The sequence below is a fragment of the Rhineura floridana genome, chromosome 2 (genome assembly GCF_030035675.1).
Source record: "Rhineura floridana isolate rRhiFlo1 chromosome 2, rRhiFlo1.hap2, whole genome shotgun sequence".
NCBI lineage: Eukaryota > Metazoa > Chordata > Lepidosauria > Squamata > Rhineuridae > Rhineura > Rhineura floridana.
The window spans coordinates 41882730-41903501 of record NC_084481.1 but is presented as its reverse complement, the minus strand read 5'-3'; the positions used below and the strand labels follow the sequence as shown (position 1 = coordinate 41903501).

At 39.0% G+C, this 20772-nt stretch overlaps 1 protein-coding gene across 13 annotated transcripts in view; it reads right to left on the bottom strand.

Annotated features, from left to right (window-relative positions):
* Window positions 1-1224: 1224 nt before the first annotated feature.
* The window catches only part of ATF2 (activating transcription factor 2), a 51816-nt gene continuing 32268 nt past the window's right edge, over window positions 1225-20772 (bottom strand). For 6 of the 13 annotated variants that reach the window (XM_061608416.1, XM_061608418.1, XM_061608408.1 and 3 more), the window contains 5 exons: window positions 16013-16162; window positions 15191-15397; window positions 11685-11720; window positions 7797-7902; window positions 1225-2515 (listed from right to left, as the gene is read on the bottom strand). In XM_061608416.1, the coding sequence (XP_061464400.1) occupies window positions 2250-2515; window positions 7797-7902; window positions 11685-11720; window positions 15191-15397; window positions 16013-16162 (765 nt within the window). In that variant the 3' untranslated portion in view covers window positions 1225-2249. Of the gene's footprint in view, window positions 5664-7796; window positions 7903-11684; window positions 11721-15190; window positions 15398-16012; window positions 16163-20772 lie in introns of all 13 variants that reach the window. The other 7 variants (XM_061608419.1, XM_061608420.1, XM_061608415.1 and 4 more) reach the window with 5 other exon arrangements.

Genomic DNA, 20772 nt, shown 5'->3' with positions numbered 1-20772 from the left:
TCAGTGAGGCAGCAAATACAAGACTAATAGCATTTTGAGATATATAGATTTACGGTTTTATATGAGGCAAGAGTAGCTAGTTCTCCTTTTTAAAATAATGTGTAAGTTGATCCTATGCAGGTTTAGATTATATCCAATAAAGTCACTGCATGAGTAGAACCACTTCCACTTGTACATTGGACATCCCCCCATCTGCTGTGGATTTTCCCCAACCCTCCAGAGATTTTGAGGGGTGAAGAGGGGGTGCATAGGAGGAGGAGAGGGAAGGGGTTTCAGTGTGAATGCAAGGTGTTTCACTCATGTGATGACTTTGTTGGTTTCAAGCCATGCTTGGAACTAAGCATACAGAGGATTGCAATCTTCATTCATTAGGCTTACTTAAATTTGCTAGACAAACTGAAGTGTTTGAAAGGAGTCATATTTAACAATAAAATCTCTTGTGTGCTTACTGATAATAGTTCACTGTGATTTTGTTATATTCTTCTGTGCAAAGCACATATGTGCCCCAATTACATTTATTTCTACATTTTAATGGCCTTTTAACTCCACTGTTTACAAAATGAAACCTCTCTCTGTATCCGTCTCTCTTGCTACTGAACACTTCATACAACTGACAATGAGGTTCTAATTTGTGAAAGTTTATGCCACAATATATGGTAGACTGAAACAACGGTCTCAGATTCCGTAAATACTAACATGGCCAGCCCTCTAGATAGTAGTTCAACATGCTAGTTTTTTGAAGTTCTTCCTGACATAAAGAGAAATACTCTGGGTTGCCCCCAGCACTGTTGGTTTGAGCAGTATGGCACCAACAGCACAATCCTATGTATGTCTACTCAGAAGAAAGCCCATCAAGTTCAGTGAGACTTCCTGCAATATGCGTATGACTGCAGCCTAAGCATCTTAAGAACAGCATGGCTTAAATCTAAACAAGGCAGGAAATGAATCCTATTGTGATATGTTCTACAGCAGGATGAGGAACCTATGGGCTCCAGATGTTACAGGACTACAACTCCCACCATTCCTAATCATTGGTCATGTTCATTGGGGTTGATGGGAGTTAAGGATCCAACATCATCTGGAGGGGCACAGTGTCTATATCCCTGGTTCTACAGAAATGGTAGGAACCATTGCAGCAGACAAGAAATCTGATGCCATCTCAGCTTTTCAGAAGTTATTATTGCAATGCAGTACATACAATTTAAAGATAAATTTTATTCTCTGATGACTTACCCATGCAAACTGCACATTGAAGAAAAACAGTACAGTTTGTGAAACATGTCAAATGCAAGGATCTCAAATGCAAAGTACAGAAGTAGTGTGACATACATTTTAAAACGGAATCTATGGTTATACAACTGTTCTGTTTGATGAACATAGGATTTTCGCTAACCTGTTCATTAAAATCATTTACATCTCTCCTCACACATATTTAGATTTACTTTACAACAGCTTTATTACTAAAAAAAACCCTTTTATATTAAATAAGATTTAAAAATAGTACTGCCTTATACAGAATCACTATTAATGCACCAACACCATTCATTTCAACAGAAATGAAAGGAGGTAGCAGAGGACTGCCTAGTAGATTATGCTTATTATAATTAGGAGAGGAAATATAACCAAATTTGTTCATATAATCCACAATGGAAGATAATCACCCCAATCCAGGTAAGGAGGGGTATCTGTGGAAGCCGGCTTCTACGTGCATATAAACTTGTGGAATTGGGAACCATGGGTATACATCAGATGCACATACAAACACAGATGGCATGTATGGTACCTGAACTGCATTGCTTTCAACTAGGTGCACATCCCCATCCCAGTGTGACTAGAGTTGACTCATCGATAGAAGATTTTTGCACAATTCATATTCTGTGCCAGATTTATTCCCTATACTTCTGGTGTTTTAAATATTTTTTTAAAAATCTGAAAGCTTGTTTTCAAAATTAACCCTTTAAAGAAACTGATAAAATGAATGTGTTTAGAGCACTTTTGCAAACTACGCAAAAAAATCCTGTTTCCTTACATTTTTAATACACAAAATATTTAAATTCTTGTTTTCAGACTTAAAGCACTGAAATGATATATACCATATATTCCGGCGTAGAAGACGACTTTTTAACCCAGGAAAATCTTCTCAAAAGTCGGGGGTCGTCTTATACGCCGGGGGTCGTCTTATAGGGCGGGTGCTGAAACTTCCGAGCCGGACTGGAGAATCTGCAGTCGCCGCATAAGGTGGGGGGAGCTCAAAAACGGCCGCGGCCGCATCCCCGCCGTATGTGGCGACCGTATGAAAGGGAGTTGATTGCCTCCGGACGGTGCTGTCTCTGTCGCTTCCACCGAGAGATCAGTCCAGAAGGGCGCAGAACTCGGGTCACACAACAGAGAGTGCGGGAGAAAGCCGTTTGATTCCTTATCGTGCAACAGGCGCCCCACGCACCCTCTCCCTTCAGACTCACGAGCTGTGCTTCAATTGTGTTCTGCTCACCAAAGCAAAAAAGGCCCAGGATTTCTAAGGAAAAAATGTAACTGTTTTATCAAGAGGACAGAGACTTTGTGTGTGGCGTTGAATAGTGCGCCTATTCTCTTCCAGACAACAAAAAGGAACAACAGCCATTTCTATCTCCTTGGGAGAGATAAGTTCTATCTGCCCAGACGTAATAGGGCAAGCCATTGGTTTCCATGAAAGCAGAACACGAGTCTTGCAAGGGTGCGACCAGGAAAGCAGATGGAAGGAGCAGAGGGGAAAAGACTCAAAAACCGAAAGGTAGAATAACGCTGCTTAAGGCTGGGCTTGAGCGGGTCCAGGTGATCCTGGTCACTATTAGGAACTGCCCTTAACCTTTAAATCAACTCTTGGTGATTGTTACTAGGAGTAACTATTTTATAGAGAGCGATCAGAATACGGGGATGCCCTTTACAGAGTTACGGTAAGAAAATAAACAGAGAGAAGAAATAAAGAAACAACATCAGTAACTATATACAATGTTCCTTGCCTTGTGGACCTTACAATCACAGTTTTGCCAACGGGAAGACAACTGTGCAAAAGGAGGAGAAGCCTTGCAGAGCTGCAATCCTAAGGACATTTACCTAGGAGAAAACCTCCCTGAATTTACTGGGACCTACCTCCGATGCATAGTACCGGACTACTCCTTTATGCACGCCTGAAGGACAGCAGCCTCCCCCCGCCCGTCCTTTCCTACTAAGAAACGGGGGTAAATTATTCTCAGATTGCACCCATAATCTTAAAATATGGGCACAATCCACTTTTATGTCCTTTTGATTGTAATGGGAGAATTAGGCAGGCCCTTGACAGTGCAATCTTATGCATGTTTACTCAGAAGTAAGTCCCATTAAGTTCAGTGTGTGGGGATACTCTCTAATAAATTTGTTTAGGATTGCCTTGCGCATCTCTCTTGACCTCAGGATTTACCTTGCAAGCAAGGCATCGGCATAGCTATGTTTCTTTTTGATCTCTCCCCCCTTTCTTTGTCCGTTTACATATAATAGTTGCTTGATCTGTATCTTTGGAAAAATAAAACCCTATCTTCTATGCTTAGGGGGGAAATACTTTCTGTTTCTGCATTTTTCCCTTAGTTGAGTTGCACACATTTATGTATAAAACGACTGGGGTAGTCTTATACGGCAAGTATATCCCAAACTCTATATTTTAACTGGAAAAGTTGGGGGTCGTATTATACGCCCAGTCGTCTTATACGCCGGAATATACGGTACATAATTTTATGACTTTGTTCAGCTTCCATTCTAGTTTGGTTGTACTTCATACAGATCAGAGTTGTTCTCTGCCATTACCACCAATTAAAATTCAATGATCTAAAACTGAATGTTTCATAGTTTGATGGCACCCTAGGTTAAAACAGAGCATAGAACAAATGAGTTACACAACCCACAATAAATGCATGAAGTGTTTGTTATATACATAATGGAATTTTTTTTTTACTGCCAGATGCTGCTACTGTGTAGTTTCCTTTGCTGTTCTACAAAGTTTTTCTGATGTGAAAGCACACACCTGTTTTGTACTTTTACAACTTAATAATAAAATATTATATATTTTTAACATTACAGAATTAAAATAGATGGCACATTAAAAAACTCAATATCCTACAGATGATTGGATAATGAGAAAAACTGTACCTACAATCATCTTACCAGAAACAAACTACATCATGGAATGTTAGTTATCCAAATGCACACAGTAAATAACATTTCAAAAACTGCAATCACCTATCAAGCCAGCATCACACTGAAGGCATCTTTAAACATTCAAGCACAGATTGCCGGCATAAACTACTGAACCATTCTTTCTCTCTCAGACACACACACACACACACACACACTATAATTACATTGTTTCCACGGTACGGTAAATATTGATTTTTTTTCTCCCCACAAGAAAAGTATCAAAATTTTGCTACTAAAAGATGACAGTGCTTACACAAGAATAAAGTACAAGTTACCTTGCAGATACAAGACAATGACAAAAAAAAAAGTCTTGAGTTGTTTGATGAGGGAATTTCAAGCTTTCCTGGCATCCATACGATCTTGCAGTATGAATAATCTCCTCTTTAAGACTCAAGAAACCACAAAATATCAAGTTAGCTTTGAAAAAGTATTCCATCTTTCATAACCCTGTTGAGAATTTTTCTGCTGTTGTTATTTTAGTAAGAAAAGGGTAGCTGCAGGTTTTTTTTGTTTTGCAGCAGACACGAAGCTCCTGATTTCAAAATGGAAGTGCTAGCTAAGCTGACATCTGTTTAAAAAGGAAAATCTAGCTAGTAATGACCCTGATCAAGATTACATATGTGCATAAAAAAGTACTGTATTTCATATACTGTACTGGCCCTGTTAAACAAAATTCTTTAAAAACGCCCAAACAGTTAAAAAGCCCAAAAAAATGCTACATAATATAATCAAACATATTCTCCCAATGTTTTTCCTTTCATAATGTGCAAAACAATATAAAGGCAAAATAAGACTAAAAGCAAATTTACTGTTTCTGTCTTTTGCCTAGTGCTTTATGATCTTGTAGACTTTACAAACTTAATAGGATTCTATGCAGAACTTTGGTATAAAACATTACTATCACAGTTTTTGGGGTGAGCATTTTAAGTGACTGTTTGGAATACCACCAAATTAAAGAAGTAAGTACATTTCAACTGTACCAACACTTTATATGATGAGCACTGAAAAAAACTAGCAATCCTAATTAGGAAAGAAAAATGAACTTGGATGTCTATTAAGAGACCACAACCCGCTGTGCAATTCCTGTTTGCCAACTTTCAAAGCCAAATTCAAGTTTGAACTTTACAGATGAGTAAGTTTTAGCTACAGATTTCTCCTAAATGAAGGCTGCTTTCCTTGGTTTCCCTTTGAAGTTGCTAAGGAGTATCTAAAAACAATGCAAGTTTTTAATCAACTTCCTGAAGGCTGTGACTGGGACGGAGGAGCCATTACAATCTGTGAAAGCACTGGCTCTGTACTCTGGTCTGCCATCTGGGTGAGAACTGATGTAGCCACTGCTTCTGCCTTGGAAGTGGAGCTTACACCATTGGAAGTGCTGACTGAACTATGCTGAATAGCTTCTGTGTGAGGACTACTTGGCACTGAAATGTCTTCAGAACTATCATCTTTATCTGTAGCTGGAAAAGAAAAGAAAAGCATTTCCATGCACCAGTCAATGAAATGCAAACCAATGATCATATCATATCAAAGTTAAGAGCCCTCCAAGTAAATTCTAGATTTGGATTTTTGGGGCATGAAGAACAACATTATAAAAGTAATTTCTACAGCATCCGTGTTAGGCCTTTGCAGCAAACCAAACAAAGAGTATTGTGGCACCTTCAAGTCTAACTAATTTATTGTGGAATCAGATGCACCTGATGGACTGTAGTTCACTATGCCACAAAAATATATTAGTTTTTGAAGTGCCACAAGACTTATTTTAGAAGTAGTTATTCACTCACCAAAAGGTTTAAGGTTATAGATCCAAGAAAGCATATTTTGCTGCCTAAATAGGATTTTCATAGGAGAACAACATGTGCTGACAACTCGTAGCATAAGTGCTATCTATTTCAGTTGTGAGTAGAAATATGTTTGGGTTCTAACAATTGAATGTGGGGTTCTGTTTGTGCAGTTGATGAGGTTTCTTAAGTCCTCCTTCATGATGGTCCCCGTGCAGAGCCCTCCCTTCAGTCACTCCTGAGGGTCAAGGGGTCCTCCAAAAGAGAATATAACGTGGCACAGAGAGCTGAAGAGGAAACTTGGAATAAACTGGGAATTCCCCTTTGAACAAGCTCAAGTGCCTTCTACTCATGTAGCTGAACTACCTTGTTAAGAATATACAATGCTGGGCGATACAGATTACAAATCTGATGCAATCCAACCCTTTATTTTATTGCATATTAATTCATGCATACCATAATCTGATATCTACCAAGAGTGACAACATTTAATGCTGTTTTACTGTCCACTTATACAACACAAAATTAGTTTCACCAATATTGCTAATTTTGGAGTATGCACTCTTTTAATGCTTTAAACTTTCGTTAAATGTGCAACCAGAAAGATAGTTCTCTTTCATGAGATCAGTATTCAAGACACCTAAACACATTCAGCAAACTATGCATGCATAATGTGATCCTATAGCAGCTTCTATATGGAATAATGTTGTTTTGTCAGATGGGAACCATAATGGCCTCATCCCTGCAACAATCATTGTTAATATAAATTCAAAACATATTTCTACATGGTTTCAATTTGCTCCAAGATGCCACTTTCCATCCTGTCAAAATGACTGGAGATCAAAAGTACTGAGATTTATAAGCTCAAAACTGACAAAATCAGTGCTCTAAATATATACAGGCACAGAGTGTTGCTAAATCTCCTGAATCTCTTAAATTAAAAAATATTGCCCATTCTGATGAAACTGCTCACAATGACTACAAGTAAAGATGGTGGCCATTAAGTTTTATCGCAAGCACCTGAGGAACTGTTCGCATGCAATACAAAATGTTCTTTTATTCTCCTAAATTACTGACACTAGCAAATTAAAATGAAGTGGCTACATATGGCAGAAACAATCTTCATATTTACAAATATACTGAAATATCACTAAATCATAAAAATGAAAGCTGTGGGTTATATATTATGAATGTTGCCTAATGCATTCCCAGCTCAGTTATTTGTTACAAATTTGTGTACAATGGACAAAATTGGCCATTTATTCTACAGCAGCAGCTGGTTCTAGTACTGTGTAATATATCCAAAAAAACACCCCCCAAAACAAAATAAAAAGTAAGAAACACACAATTAACGTTTAAAATGCTGAAAAAGTAACCACATTAAGAACTTCATTTCCAACACTTTGCCTATCTGACTTTTACTTGCACCATAAATATTAAAGCTTATTTTGCCTTCCCTGAGCAAAGCTATAGCAGATATTTGTGTGTGTGAAAAGACTGGTAGACAATATAAAAGATTTCATTTTATATATGACATTTTTGTGAAATAAATGAATTTGATGTGTTACAATCCTTCAATATTAATACATACCACATTCTAACTGTATAAGAACACTGTACTTTTTAAAATTCTAAGAATCTAGAAGAAGATTCAATGTGCCATTACATTTATCTTGCAGTAGCCTTGTAAGAATTGTTATATTTAAAGTGAAGTATTTGAACATCACTTTTCAATTGTAATGTTTTCTCTGTTTGCCTTGGCAGTATTTCACTGGTATAGCCCAAAGGTAGAGGTAATGGAACATTACTCACTATGATAGCCAGACTTCTTCTGCATGGCTGTTACAGGGCAATCTTTATGAGCCAGAAGAAGCTGTTTCAGCTGTGCCACTTCATTTCTCAGCAGGGTGACTTCATTCTAAAGAAGAAGAAAAGTTATATACTTTACCAAGATCAAGTTATATACATTCCAAAATGAGCTTTACAAGGTTTTGTAAAGATGAATGCAAGACAGAGCACACACTTTGTATGCACGTTAATACAACAGTCAATCTGTGAACTACAGCAGTTTTGGCCAGCCAGCTCAACATTTGTTTTCTACATTTGAAGAAAACATTGTGTCACTTTACATTTAGTATCTTACATTCAATAGCTTGTGACCTCTTGCTTCTACTGTATTTGCAGTCCTATTTATATATAACATTGTACATAATCTTTTAAGGAAGATTTGTTTAAGGGTGCTGACTAAGTTTGCTGCCATTACAACTAAGTGACAAATAGCTGAATGCGGAATTAATTCTCATGATACATATTTAAGATGAATATATTAAGTTGTGCTTTAACATAGATTAGAAAAAGTTCCATTGATCTCCTCAATTTTGTTTTATTTTGTTATACAAATAGATTCAAGTAGCCATATTCAGGTGACCTCATTCTGCTGAGGCAGGGATTCTGTTGCAACAGCTAAAATAGCATCATACAAGGCAAGTGAGCAAAGCCAAAGGCTTGGCCCCCACTTGTTGTAAGCAAACGATAGAGTCTACAGAAACCTTGCAACCCATTTTGCTCAGGTCAAGCAATGGCCCCATAAGATGAAGATATAGTTTAGCATCCTTTTCTATCTCAAAAAAACTTGTATGGCACATATGCTGGCTGATCCCTGAATAGCTACTGCTGTTCAAACACAGGGGACATGGACAATACAACCTCCATATTCAGAAACAGTATGTTTCTAATTATCAGGTGTAACGAAGTAAGGCACAAGACACTGCAGTTCTCATCTTGCTTACTCTTTGTGAGAGTAGGGCCCCGCTTTACAGCGCTTCGCTTTACAGAGATTCGCTAATGCAGTGGCTTTCAATTAGGTAAAGTCCCCGCATTAAGGCGCTTGTTCTGCTTTTACAGCGGTTTTTTTCTGTAGCACACCATTTTGACATCATTTTCGCGCAACACACCCCATTATCGTCAATGTGGTTCCGCTTTACGGCGGGGGTCCAGAACGGAACCCGCCGTATAAGCGGGGCCCGCCTGTATCTGTTTAAAACTTGTCACCGATAGTGACTAGATTAGAAAGTCTGACTAGGTGGTTTTGCCTAGTCAGCAGCGTCAGAGCAACAGAACAAGGTGCCTTTGCACTGGCTGTAACATGCAGTGTCCTATGCTGCAAAGCCAACCCTAAACCAAGCATTATAAAGATCTGCTGAAAACTACAAAGGCTGAAAATTTAGAAATCAACAGTATTTCTGATATACTTGCAAAATATTTTTGGCAGCTTCTTTTTTTATATCAAGCAATAATTTGTTAACACCTACAGGCAAAAGTCTTTAATATAAACAAAAAATACTGAGTGAACAATAACGCTGAACATTAAATTGCACTTTCATGACCACAATCTTTCATGAAGGTTCTATTTAGCCACCTTCTTTCTCCCCTTCTGTTTTTGTCTTCTTAAAACAAGAAGAGTAACAATGCACAACCCTAAACAGAAAACAGTGTAGGGTGCCATTGCCCTACAGACAAGAGTGAAAAAAAGCTGCAATATTAATTTGAACCAGTTAATGTCCTTGTAAACAAGAGTAATTAAGCAGGTCATCTGTTTGGCCTGATATGTAAAAGCCCATTTCCAAGACGTCTCTTTTATAGTATGTTACAGCCCCATTAGCTCTTGTTTTTATCAATTAAACTTTATATCTCAAGATAGAACCAATATGATCTAATAATTTTACAATTGTCACTTTTAAGCTCTGAAAATAGTGAAGCATCGCTGCACAGTAATATTCTTATATTTCATGTTCATATGCTTCTAGTTGTACTCCTCAATTTCTTTCTTTTGTACAATTCTCAAAGCTAGAACACCTACCACTGTTTCGCAGTTAAAATGCTATAGAAGACTGAATTTATCAATACTTCTATGAAGTAATAATGGGTCATTACTACCCACTATGCTGATCAGCTATGCCAGCTTGTCAAGTGAAGAATATGAAATGCAGAATATTTTCAGATAAAGTACAATTTACATTATTTCTTTTACATTCAAATTTCTTTACTAGTCATCCTGTGCTTATATAATAAATATATATATATATATTGTAACTCGCCATGAATGCTTCAGTGCAGGCATATGGTGGCAGCAGAGAGCAGAGAGGGCAAGCAAGTTGGGCAGCTGAAGCAAGCAAACTGCAGTATGAATGCTTCAGCTACCCACTTTGGCAGCAGCGGCAGTAGTCAAAGGGGGTAGGATGCGAGGATGGCAGTCGAGGGTGGGCCTCCCCACGGGACAACTTCCATGCAGCGTGAATGTGTCAGCTGCCCACTTTGGCAGTAGCGGCAGCTGCAGCAATAGTCAAGAGGGGGGCGAGAGGTGAAGGCAGCAGGCAAGGGCGGCCTGTAAGGACAACTTCTCCACAGCATGAACACTTCAGCTGTCCATTTCATCAGTGGCAGCAGCAGTAAGCAGGTGCGCAGTAGTGGCTGAAGCATTCTTGGCGAGCAGAGCAGGCAGGTGAGGCGAGTGGCTGAAGTGAGTTAACTGCAGTGTGAAAGCTTGGTGACCATTGCAGGGGGAGGTGCCTTGGCAACCTGGGTAAAAGGGACAGGGGAGGTGCCTTGGCGATCTAGGGAAAGGGGAGGGGTTGGTGCGTAAAGTGCACAGGGGCAGAACCCTCTGTGTGTGTGTGTGTGCACAAAATTCTAGTTTAAAAGTGTATGTTTAAGGAAGAAATATTGATAGTCTCTTAATGCAAATAAGAAAAAGAAAAAACATGAATTAGATGACATTTGTTCTTGACCAACCTCAACCATCATGGTGCCATCCAGATGTTTTGAACTACAGTTCTCATCAGCCCCAGCCAGCATGGCTGAGTTGGTTGAGGCTGATTGGAGTTGTAGTCCAAAACACCTGAAGAGTGCCAGTTTGGGGGGCTGTCTAGATAAGAAATTGCCACAGGGTACTAGATCCTAATTACAATATGGGTACAATCCAAAGATCTGTTTTTTACCATTAAGGCCCTAAATAACCTGACATCAGGATACTTGAAAGGTGGTCTTCTTTCATACGTTAAGGTTATCTCAGCAAACCCTGGTTTGAAAAACTTTCTATCTGAGATTAAGCAGGCGCATGTGAAAAGCAGCATCAACTCCACAGTGGAATCCTTTGAGGATTTCCATCCCAGAGGTAGCCTTGTCAGCAACTTTTCACAATTCAAAACTTCATTTACACTGGATTGTATCCAAATAAGTCAGGGAGGGGGAACCTTTGGCCCGCCATATATTGCTGAACTATGGCCATGCTTGCTAGGGCTGATGGGAGTTGTAATTCAGCAACATATGGAGGGCCAAGAGTTCCCCACTGCTGAACTAAGTAAGATATTCAGACTAGACACATAGAAATTTAATGGGCCTAAAGAAGTCATGCCCTTTGATTTCAGTGTGTTTACTATGAGTAGGACTAATGTACAGCCTTTAAGATGTAAGACAGTTGGAAACAAAGATGTTCTGTTTATTTTTTGTCTATTTTAATGGTTCATAAATAGTGGTCATGCTTATATTGGTCATGCTGTTTTAATACTTGTTAGCAGCTTCTCAATATAGTCTATAGGTTACAAGGTGCAGTATAAATTAAAACATATTAATAAAATATTAGTGGTCCAACAGAATTGATCAGACTTGGTTGATAATCTCATTTTTACCGGCTGAATTTACCTGTATATTTTGAACACATGCATTTAAGGCCTCACACTGCAAAACAAAAACACCAGTTATTTTATTTGTAAAAACATGCAATGCATCTGAGAATAGGGCTTCTAGGGCACAGAACATAAATCACAGAATGGGACAAGTCATTCTATTTACATCTTTTAAATTTTAGGCATTTTAATATCTTGCTGTTTCCTCAGGGTTTTTCTGTTATGTAGTTTTATTGTTTTTGATATTTTAAATGGTCAAAAACTGCTTTGGAGGGCTACAGGTTCCCCACCTACTTTACAAGAAAAATTCAAAATGTTTCAAATATTGTCAGGCTGTGCTGGTCACAGTATTGATGCCCTCTCTGAAAACTAACATACAGTGATCTACTTCATATACTATATATTCATCAACTACACAATTTTAATGTGTTTCATGCAACTTTTTATGTACAAGTACACAATGGCCATGGCTTTTTAGCACCCAAATTGCTTAGTGACTGTCAGGAGGAATTTGAAAACACTCCAGGCATTTGATGGCAACCTGGAGATTGTGGGATGAAAGAATATTTTCAACTGGAATTGTGTTTTTAGAATGTTTTTACAGTGCTTTTCTTTCTGCTGTGGTAACAACACATGTTGTTGATGTGTTTGCTGCTATTTTCTATGAAGTTGAAGGCCTGAGTCTCCCTAATGGAAGGGAGAGATAAACTGGTTAAACCTCTCTTTCAGCTGGGGGCAATCAACTGGGGGAGTCTTGGCTTTAGGACTAAGCAGGCAAAAAAAGGGGGGGAGGCAACCAACCACATTATTTATGACCGGGAGGAAGGGCAGAATCTAAATAAATAAATAACTTTTTATGGTATAGATTAAAGTTGGCTGTTTTAACCCTCTGTCTACTAGTGAGGTAAGAGGCAAGAGGGATAGCCAGTTGCACTCTGGTAAATGTTCAGAGCACTTATAGTTTTAGTCTGCTTGGCCAAATCTTTCACCCTAGTATGGTTCTGCTGTCAGATGTACCAGAATTGTTTGGGTATCAGCATCTTGTTGGAAGCAGCAGGCGTTGGCCATCATACTCACAGGTCTCCTGCATTGTCCTATCTCATTTGTTTCTACTTTATATTCCATTATGCCTCTCCTGTCACAAACGGAAACATTTTAAGTTACATATAATTAAAGATTGGCCAAGAAGGCAAAAATCTTTGCTTTTTAGTCTTATGGTTGTCTTCATTTTTCTTTTTTAATTCATGACTACATATACTTGACCTGTTTGAAAATTTTGCTAGACCACATCTTCACTGTGAAATAGATACAAGCAGCTCTTACTTTGAGATCCATAACCACACCTCTTGAAGATTTGTACTATATGCAATGCCTGAGGGCCAACTGTGACCTCATCTCACACTTTTTGCTGTCCCCTGGGAGAAAGTTCCAGATATTATTTATTTATTTATTTATTTATTGAATTTATCAGTCGCCCATCTGGCTGGCTGTCCAGCCACTCTGGGCGACGTACAAAATAGGCATACAATACCTAGACATTAAAAATCTAAAAACAATGAAGATAAAATCTAGCCCACCCCAAAAGCCTGCCTGAAGAGCCAGGTCTTCGAGGCCTGGCAGAAACTCATCATGGAAGGGGCATGGTGGAGATCATTTGGGAGGGAGTTCCACAGGGTGGGGGCCACAACTGAAAAAGCCCTCCACTGACATCCACTGCTTACAGCCCGTCCCCGTCTCTTTGTTTGGAATTTGAGTTTTTTTTTCAGTTCTGTTTGATATATTGTTTTGATATCTTTGTGTTGTATTTGATCGCCACTTTGTATATTGTTCTTGAGATTCCTTAATATTGTATCTGATTTCTATATTTTATATTGTATAGTGATTTGAGGGCTTTTTGGTATTGTACATGGTTTTGTTATTATTTTTGTATGGTACTGAATCTTTACTTTGTACAACGTTTTGAAATTGTGTTCCGTTGTATTTTATGTTTATTTTTCATACACCACTTTGAGATTCTCTGAATATAAACTGATTAAGAAAAGTTCTAAATAAAGTAAAAGGTAGAAAAAATGGAGCTGCTGAGGCACTTGTGGATAGGGAAACATGAAATAATACAGGGTAACAGATGGGAGTGTCATCCTGTAGTGTAAGAAAGGTCATGTGCTGTATGAGGCAGAGAGAGTCAGAGCGCTTGTATACATTTTGCAGTGGAGGGAGCACTAACAGAGATTCAGAGGTCGGTGGTGGTGCAGAGAATGAGACTGAGTTAGAATTGTAGCAAAAATGCTTTTCCACAGCAAAGCAGTCTTCTAATTAAGGTAAAGGTGGCCATCAGAATGATTTGGATTTGCACTCTTGCCTTAAAAGTAATGTATAATGCAGCCCTTAGAATCTATATTTATTTATTATTATTTACTTATTACTTATAATTAAAGTAATTAGTAATAAGTAATTAAAAAATTACTTATTTACTTATTTAATTAATTAAATTTATATCCCACCCTTCCTCCCAGAAGGAGCCCAGGGAAGCAAACAAAAACACTAAAAGCACTTTAAAACATCTTAAAAACAAGACTTTAAAACATATGAAAACAGCTTTTAAAATATATGGAAACAAAACATCTTAAAAACACATTTAAAAAACAACTTTAAAAACATATTGAAAGCAATTCCAGCACAGACACAGACTAGGATAAGGTCTCCACTTAAAAGGCTTGTTGAAAAAGGAAGGTCTTCAATAGGCACCAAAAAGGTAATAGAGATGGTGCCTGTCTAACATTCAAGAGCAGGGAATTCCAAAGTGTTGATGCCACAACACTAAAGGAAAGCTTTCTATGTTGTGTGGAATGGACCTCCTGATAAGATGGTACCTGCAGGAGGCCCTCTCCTGCAGAGTGCAGTGATCGACTGGGTATATAAGGGGTAAGATGATGTTTCAGGTGTCCTGGTCTCAAGTTGCATAGGGCTTTGTACACCAAAGCTAGAACCTTGAACTTGGATCACTTACTATCTGGGTTCTGATGCTGATGTTGGCGTTATCCTGTTTTTTGTTTGCCAGCAATGGAACCCATTATGGCATGTAATGGTGGGTTTTCACTAGAGGAAAGCACTTCCACCCATGCAAGGCAAGGCACCTGATTTTTGCCAGTCCTCTGTACTGGCAAAAATTCTCTAGACCATATTGCTCTGGAGCATACAACAACCTTTAGGACCAGATTTGGGGGTAAGATGAACAGGAGTAGGAGAGAGCAGCAAAAAGTGGGTGGAAGAACTTTCTGCTAGTACAAAGCTATAATAGAATACAACCCAATACATATGACATTTTTGTCAACTAGTATAATACAAGATAATTTAGTACTGGTTACTGCTGTGAAGAATGTAAACACATTTTAAAAAGTTATAGATGCCACAAATACAGTGCTTGTTCTGGACTTGATAAATTGAAAGTTATTGTCTTTAATTATTGTTTTAAAGTATTGTCAGATTGCTGTTTTCAAATTGCAAGCAAGTAGAAGAAAATACCTGTAATTGACCATTTAATGAGCTCAAGTCTTCTGCTTTCTTCTCCAAAGACTGTACCCAAACTTTTCTTTTTTGCCTACATCTTGACGCAGCTGCTCTATTCCTCTCTAGGAATTTCCGTCTTTTCTCGTCAGGATCTTCATTTGCTGCCCTTCGTCGGCGACCCCCTGTATTTGGAGTTTGTGGTGCAAGCTGAGCTGGAGAAGCCTACAAGAACCAAGGAATCTCACAGTACATTGCCACAAAACTTTTAATTAAGCTTAAACTTTGGATAGAAAATCACATTACTCTGTACACCATGCAGTATAGCATATAATGGTCTCATTTAAGGCAGAATGTAAACTGAAAACACACAATCTTGAGTTTTCATTTTAAACAGTTACAAAAGAAAAACAAAATGCACTGGTGACATGTTGGTTATAGCAGACACACCAAACAAAGGTTGGCAATGTGATGCCATACCACAAAGGTTCCAACTCATACAATATTACTCTACCTTAATTTGGTCCATTTTCCCCTTCCCACTACAGCCCTGTAGAACACAGCCCACCATGGTTTAGTGTTGTGTGTGAACAGGAAGCATGAAAATCTATGGAAGCCCATCTTCTGCACCATGTTTTACTCTCTCTCATATTGCACTCACTTATAACTTAAGTCACCATGCACCTACACTGAGCCTTTCAGGTCCTACTATCTTCCCTTACCTAGCACAATATTAAGTTCTCTCCCCAATACACCCCCAGGGTTTTCTCTAAAATGTGGCATGAAGTACCATTGGATGTTTACATAAGAGTAAACAGCATCAGAAGCAAGGCTTCATACCGGCGTTTCAGTAGTAGATGTAGCAGGCTGTTGCAGTGACTGTGGCCGTGCTTCCTCTGACTGAGTTCTAACCAATCCACTTGTTTGTCCCTTTGCAGTATCTCCATTTGTTACCTGAGAGTGCTGCTGGGTCAAAGCAGCTTTTAATCTCTGAAAGACAGGAAGGCATTTTCCCATGATTAACCTTGTACTCTGCAATACCAAAATTACCCAGCAATTCATTAGCTTAAGTTGTTGCCTGTGTGAGCTGCCCCTACCTAATTTTGGGAGATACCTGCTTTCATTTCAACTCCCTGTGTCATATCCTAGACCTTTCACAAAGATCCCCAGAATTCCAGGAGATGCTTTTTGGGGGGCTCAAGAGGGGTGCAATGGGGAGGAAAATTCCCCTGCATAAGCACACGTCCGCTCACATAGCAATAGATACAATCTATAGTCTTCCTTCTAAACATATACACTTTGTCTTTAATGTTTTTTTTTAACTTTTTCCTTAATCCCAGTTCTTCTAGTCCAAGAACGTTATAGATCCAGAAGCACTATTTCATGTCAAAATGATTGATGACTGTATGATGAAATTGTATTTTAAAGATTTAATATTAGCACAGTGTTAACAAGAGAATAGATATGAAACACCAAGTTGAAATGGCAAGTTATACACCTCTACCCAAGAACATACTAAACAGCCCCCTCCCTCCGACAAAGTGATCCAGTGCTTTTGGCCAAATACAAACACCAAAAAACATCAAAACGACCAAAGGATAACAAGACTGCAACAGAACTCTCCTCTGCATGTCAACGATCACTAACAATATTATTTTGTGTTTCCAGTACATAATATATGGTTATGGTAGGGATAGCCAGCTGATAGCCTTTGGGCAGCATCTGCTTCTGCTTTCATTTGTTCTGTCCATGTCACTTGTTTTCGGCTTGTCCAGAGCTGCTCCCCAAGCAATTTTGCTTGAGGAGCAGAGCTAAACTGGCCCAGAATTTGCTGCTTCACCTGGCTGGCAAACATCCCTACCACTGGGAAATACCTCCCCACAGTTGCAGGAGCACCCACAAGCCAAATAAGGAATAGAATATGACTCTCACAGGCCTTCTGGCTCAGCCAGCACCAGGTTTTCTGCCTCCAGGACTGTATTCTCTCCAGTCAAACTGCTGAAGCAGAGCAACAACTATTTCTAGAGAGAAGGAATGCCTCTAGCCTCCAACAAATTTAAGGGGGCATCCAATTTTGCAGACTGAAGACAACAAAGGCCATCCAAAACATATAGCATTAGTATGCAGTGTCATTTATGTTAAAGTCATAGCTACCCATTTTACTAAACTTAGATTAAGATTATTTCTTTGAAAAACATTTTGTGCTCTGAAAGAATGATGAAAAGGTTGGACACCAGCTAGAGCGCAAGTGGCAAAGAGGCTGATTGGGCACGAGTAAAACATCATAACCATGCCTACTGTTTGGCGGTGAGAGTGGCAAAGAAGGCCCACTTCTCTGCCACCATCATATCTTCAAGTAGCTGTCCAGTGGGCTTTTCCGTATTGTCAGGTGTCTGTTGACATCAACTCCAAGAAATGGAGTTTTAGACCCTTCGGAGGCCCCCTATGAATTGTTTACAAGGCACTTTCAGGGTAAAGCTGCTCGCCTCCATAGCAAACTTGATGTCTCATCCACATCTATGGTAGTCCCCAGTGAGGTGTCCAGTGCAGCATCTGCTGCAACTTCTTGGGAACAGTTTCAGTTGATGTGGCCTGGTGCCGTGGACAAGGTACTTGCAATGATGTGGTCAGCAAAGTGTCCTCTCGACCCTTGCTCTTCTTGGCTTATTAAAGCTTGCCGAGGGGGGTTGACCAAGTGGATCCAGGATGTGGACAATGCATTGCTGCAGGAGGGAGTAGTTCCAGCCTCCCTGAAAGAGGCGGTGATCTGACTACTCCACATAGCCATGAAGCTCACTGGGTGACCTTGGGCCAGTCGCTGCCTCTCAGCCTCATGAAAACCCTATTCCTAGGGTCGCCATAAGTCGGAATCAACTTGAAGGCAGTACATTTACATTTTTTTAATGATGTGTTAAAGTGTTTTTAGTGCTTTTGTTTGTCGCTCTGGACTCCTACTGGGAGAAAGGGCGAGATATAAATCTAATAAATAAACAAGTAAGTAAGTAAAAGAACATTCTGGAACTGAGATGACACTAGAATTAGGCTGAGATTTTTATGTGGTGTCTCATTCCTTAAGTAGAATTGCCAGAAATTCCACCTGTGTTCTGCTGAGGAAAGAGTTTTAAAAATTAAGGCTGCACTTGTGTATAATCTGCTACTGTAGATTAAACTTTGAATAGAAGGTGAGATTATGGGTTATCTGAAAGATAGTTTAACAGGAAGCATGTCCTGTGGTTTGCATATCAGTGAGAGCCAAAGCATGCCAATATACCTAGCATCTGCAAAATAAGGCAAGAATGTGGAAGGAAATGGACTGAGCCACTGAAGAAAGGGGCGATGAAACTGGAGAGCTGAGCAGCGGGAAAGAGAAATCACAGCACCTACGGGAAGAATGCAAAAGTATGTCCTCTCCTGAGTGCTGTACTACCTGGTGCCAGTCTTGTCTAACAAGTTTGAATAGCTATTCCTAAACCGTGTCAAATATATTGGTGTCTTAATAGTTTACCAAAATGTTCCAGCAATAAACTGCAACCTGTTAAACAGATTCACTGCATCCCTTTGTAAATCTGCTCTTCCTCCAAGTTGCTCAGAGCTACACATATTTACTCAGACTAAGAGAGAATTTGCTCATGGCCATCCAGTAAGCTATATAACTGAGCTCTTTATTCACTGCGCCATACTGTTGATAGTGATTTCTAATGTTCTCTCTAGTGATATAATAAAAATGTATTTAAAGTATAATTAGAAATGATGAAGTACATTGATATTCATTCAATTTGTATTTGGAATATTGCTGAAACATTAAATATATTCTAATCCTGAACAACAAAGGTATTTTAAAAATATGTATACCCTTCAAAATAAATTCCTATGACATCTGTCAGAATTGGTAGGATTAGATCATTCCATCATGAGTTCATAGAAACAAAAGGATAAACTGTAGAAACAATTTATGAAAAAGTCAGATCCATATTTCATATCTGCCACAAAACCTCATCAGAGTAATAACCCTCCTTCTCCTGGGTGTTATCTTACCATCTGCTGCTCTATTACTTATCTTTATTTTGCAACTAATTAACAGCATAATCTTCTAAATTCAGCAAGTTAATTATCATTATTGTGGTCTTTGCAGCATCATCAGTCCTCATGAAGTCTTGTCTCTCCCCTCCCTCCAGGGAATCTATGAAAATGAAGTGGGTTGGGAGAGGGTCTGTTTCTTTAGAGCAGGCTCATTAGGTGTTTGCTGATTAGCTCAGCATGCAGAGAGGCAGGTCAGGAGAATTCTGCCGAACACAAGGTCCCATGCCGAGCTCAACAAAGTTAATGTGAGTTTCTGAACATTTGCCAGGCTGCCCTCTGTCAACTCTCAGTAGTAACCCCTGCAGAAAAACTACCGACTATCCACTATACTTCAGGTATTTCTCAGTTGTTTTTTTAAAAAAAGTATGTGAAGAACTCCAAAGAGCACAACTTAAAAGATGTTTTTAAGATGCAAGACAATCCTCATTCAGAGGCTTTTACTTTGCTTTTATATAGAAGTAATTAGTTAACTCTTCATTCACTATGAATCTGACAGGTGTTTTCTGAAACAAAACCAGAGACAATTGTTAAATGAATTCACCCGTCTCTCATGAAAACACTTGTATCTCTCTACTATTATTATAAGCTGCCATCAGCATCCATGACAACATACAGAGTACGGAGAAACAGGTACCAACCCAAGGAGTTTACAATCTAAAATTCAACAAAGGAGAGACAGCTGTATCAGAGTTGGTGAAAGATGGTTTTCTTGCCCCTTCTGCTACCTACAACTCCACAAGTTGTCTGAAAAGCCTCTCTTCAGGATATGAATAGGGTGGACTGTGGTCCAGGGGCTGACAGGGAAGGATCATAAAAAACAAGGCTCAGGCAGGAGCTTCACTCAATCTTAATCAGAGTTAAAGACACTATCCTTCAAATAATGGAAATCTTGTCTAAAGGAGGTGAGCAAAAAGGAACCCTTGGCAAAAGGATTGCAAGCATACAATAAGGGATGCTAAAAAGGAATTTGAGGAGCATATTGCTAAAAACAAAGACGAACAACAGAGATGGTTGGACCTTGGGATGACAAGGGAGTCAAAGATGTGCTGAAGGAGGGTAAGGAGATTATAGAGAAGCGGAATTATTTGTTTGTTTGGTTGCATTTGTGTACCGCCCCATAGCCGAAGTTCTCTGGGCGGTTTACAACAATTAAAAACATTAAAAACAAATATACAAATTTAAAAACACATTTTTTAAAAAGCAATTTAAAAACACATGCTAAAATACCTGGGAGAAGAGGAAAGCCTTGACCTGGTGCTGAAAAGAAAACAGTGTTGGTGCCAGGCGCACCTCCAGAAGATCATTCTTTACATCTGTCTTCACAGTAGAAGGTATAGAGCAGATTCCTGTGTCTGAATTAACTATTGCAGGAAAGGAGTTTGAGGAGCTGAGGCAGATAGTGGTGATGACAGACAAAATTCTAGGCCTAACAGATAAATAAAAGCTGACAAATCACCAGGACCAGATATCATCCCCCTGAGAGTTCCCAAGGAACTCAAATGGGAAATCGCTCATCTTCT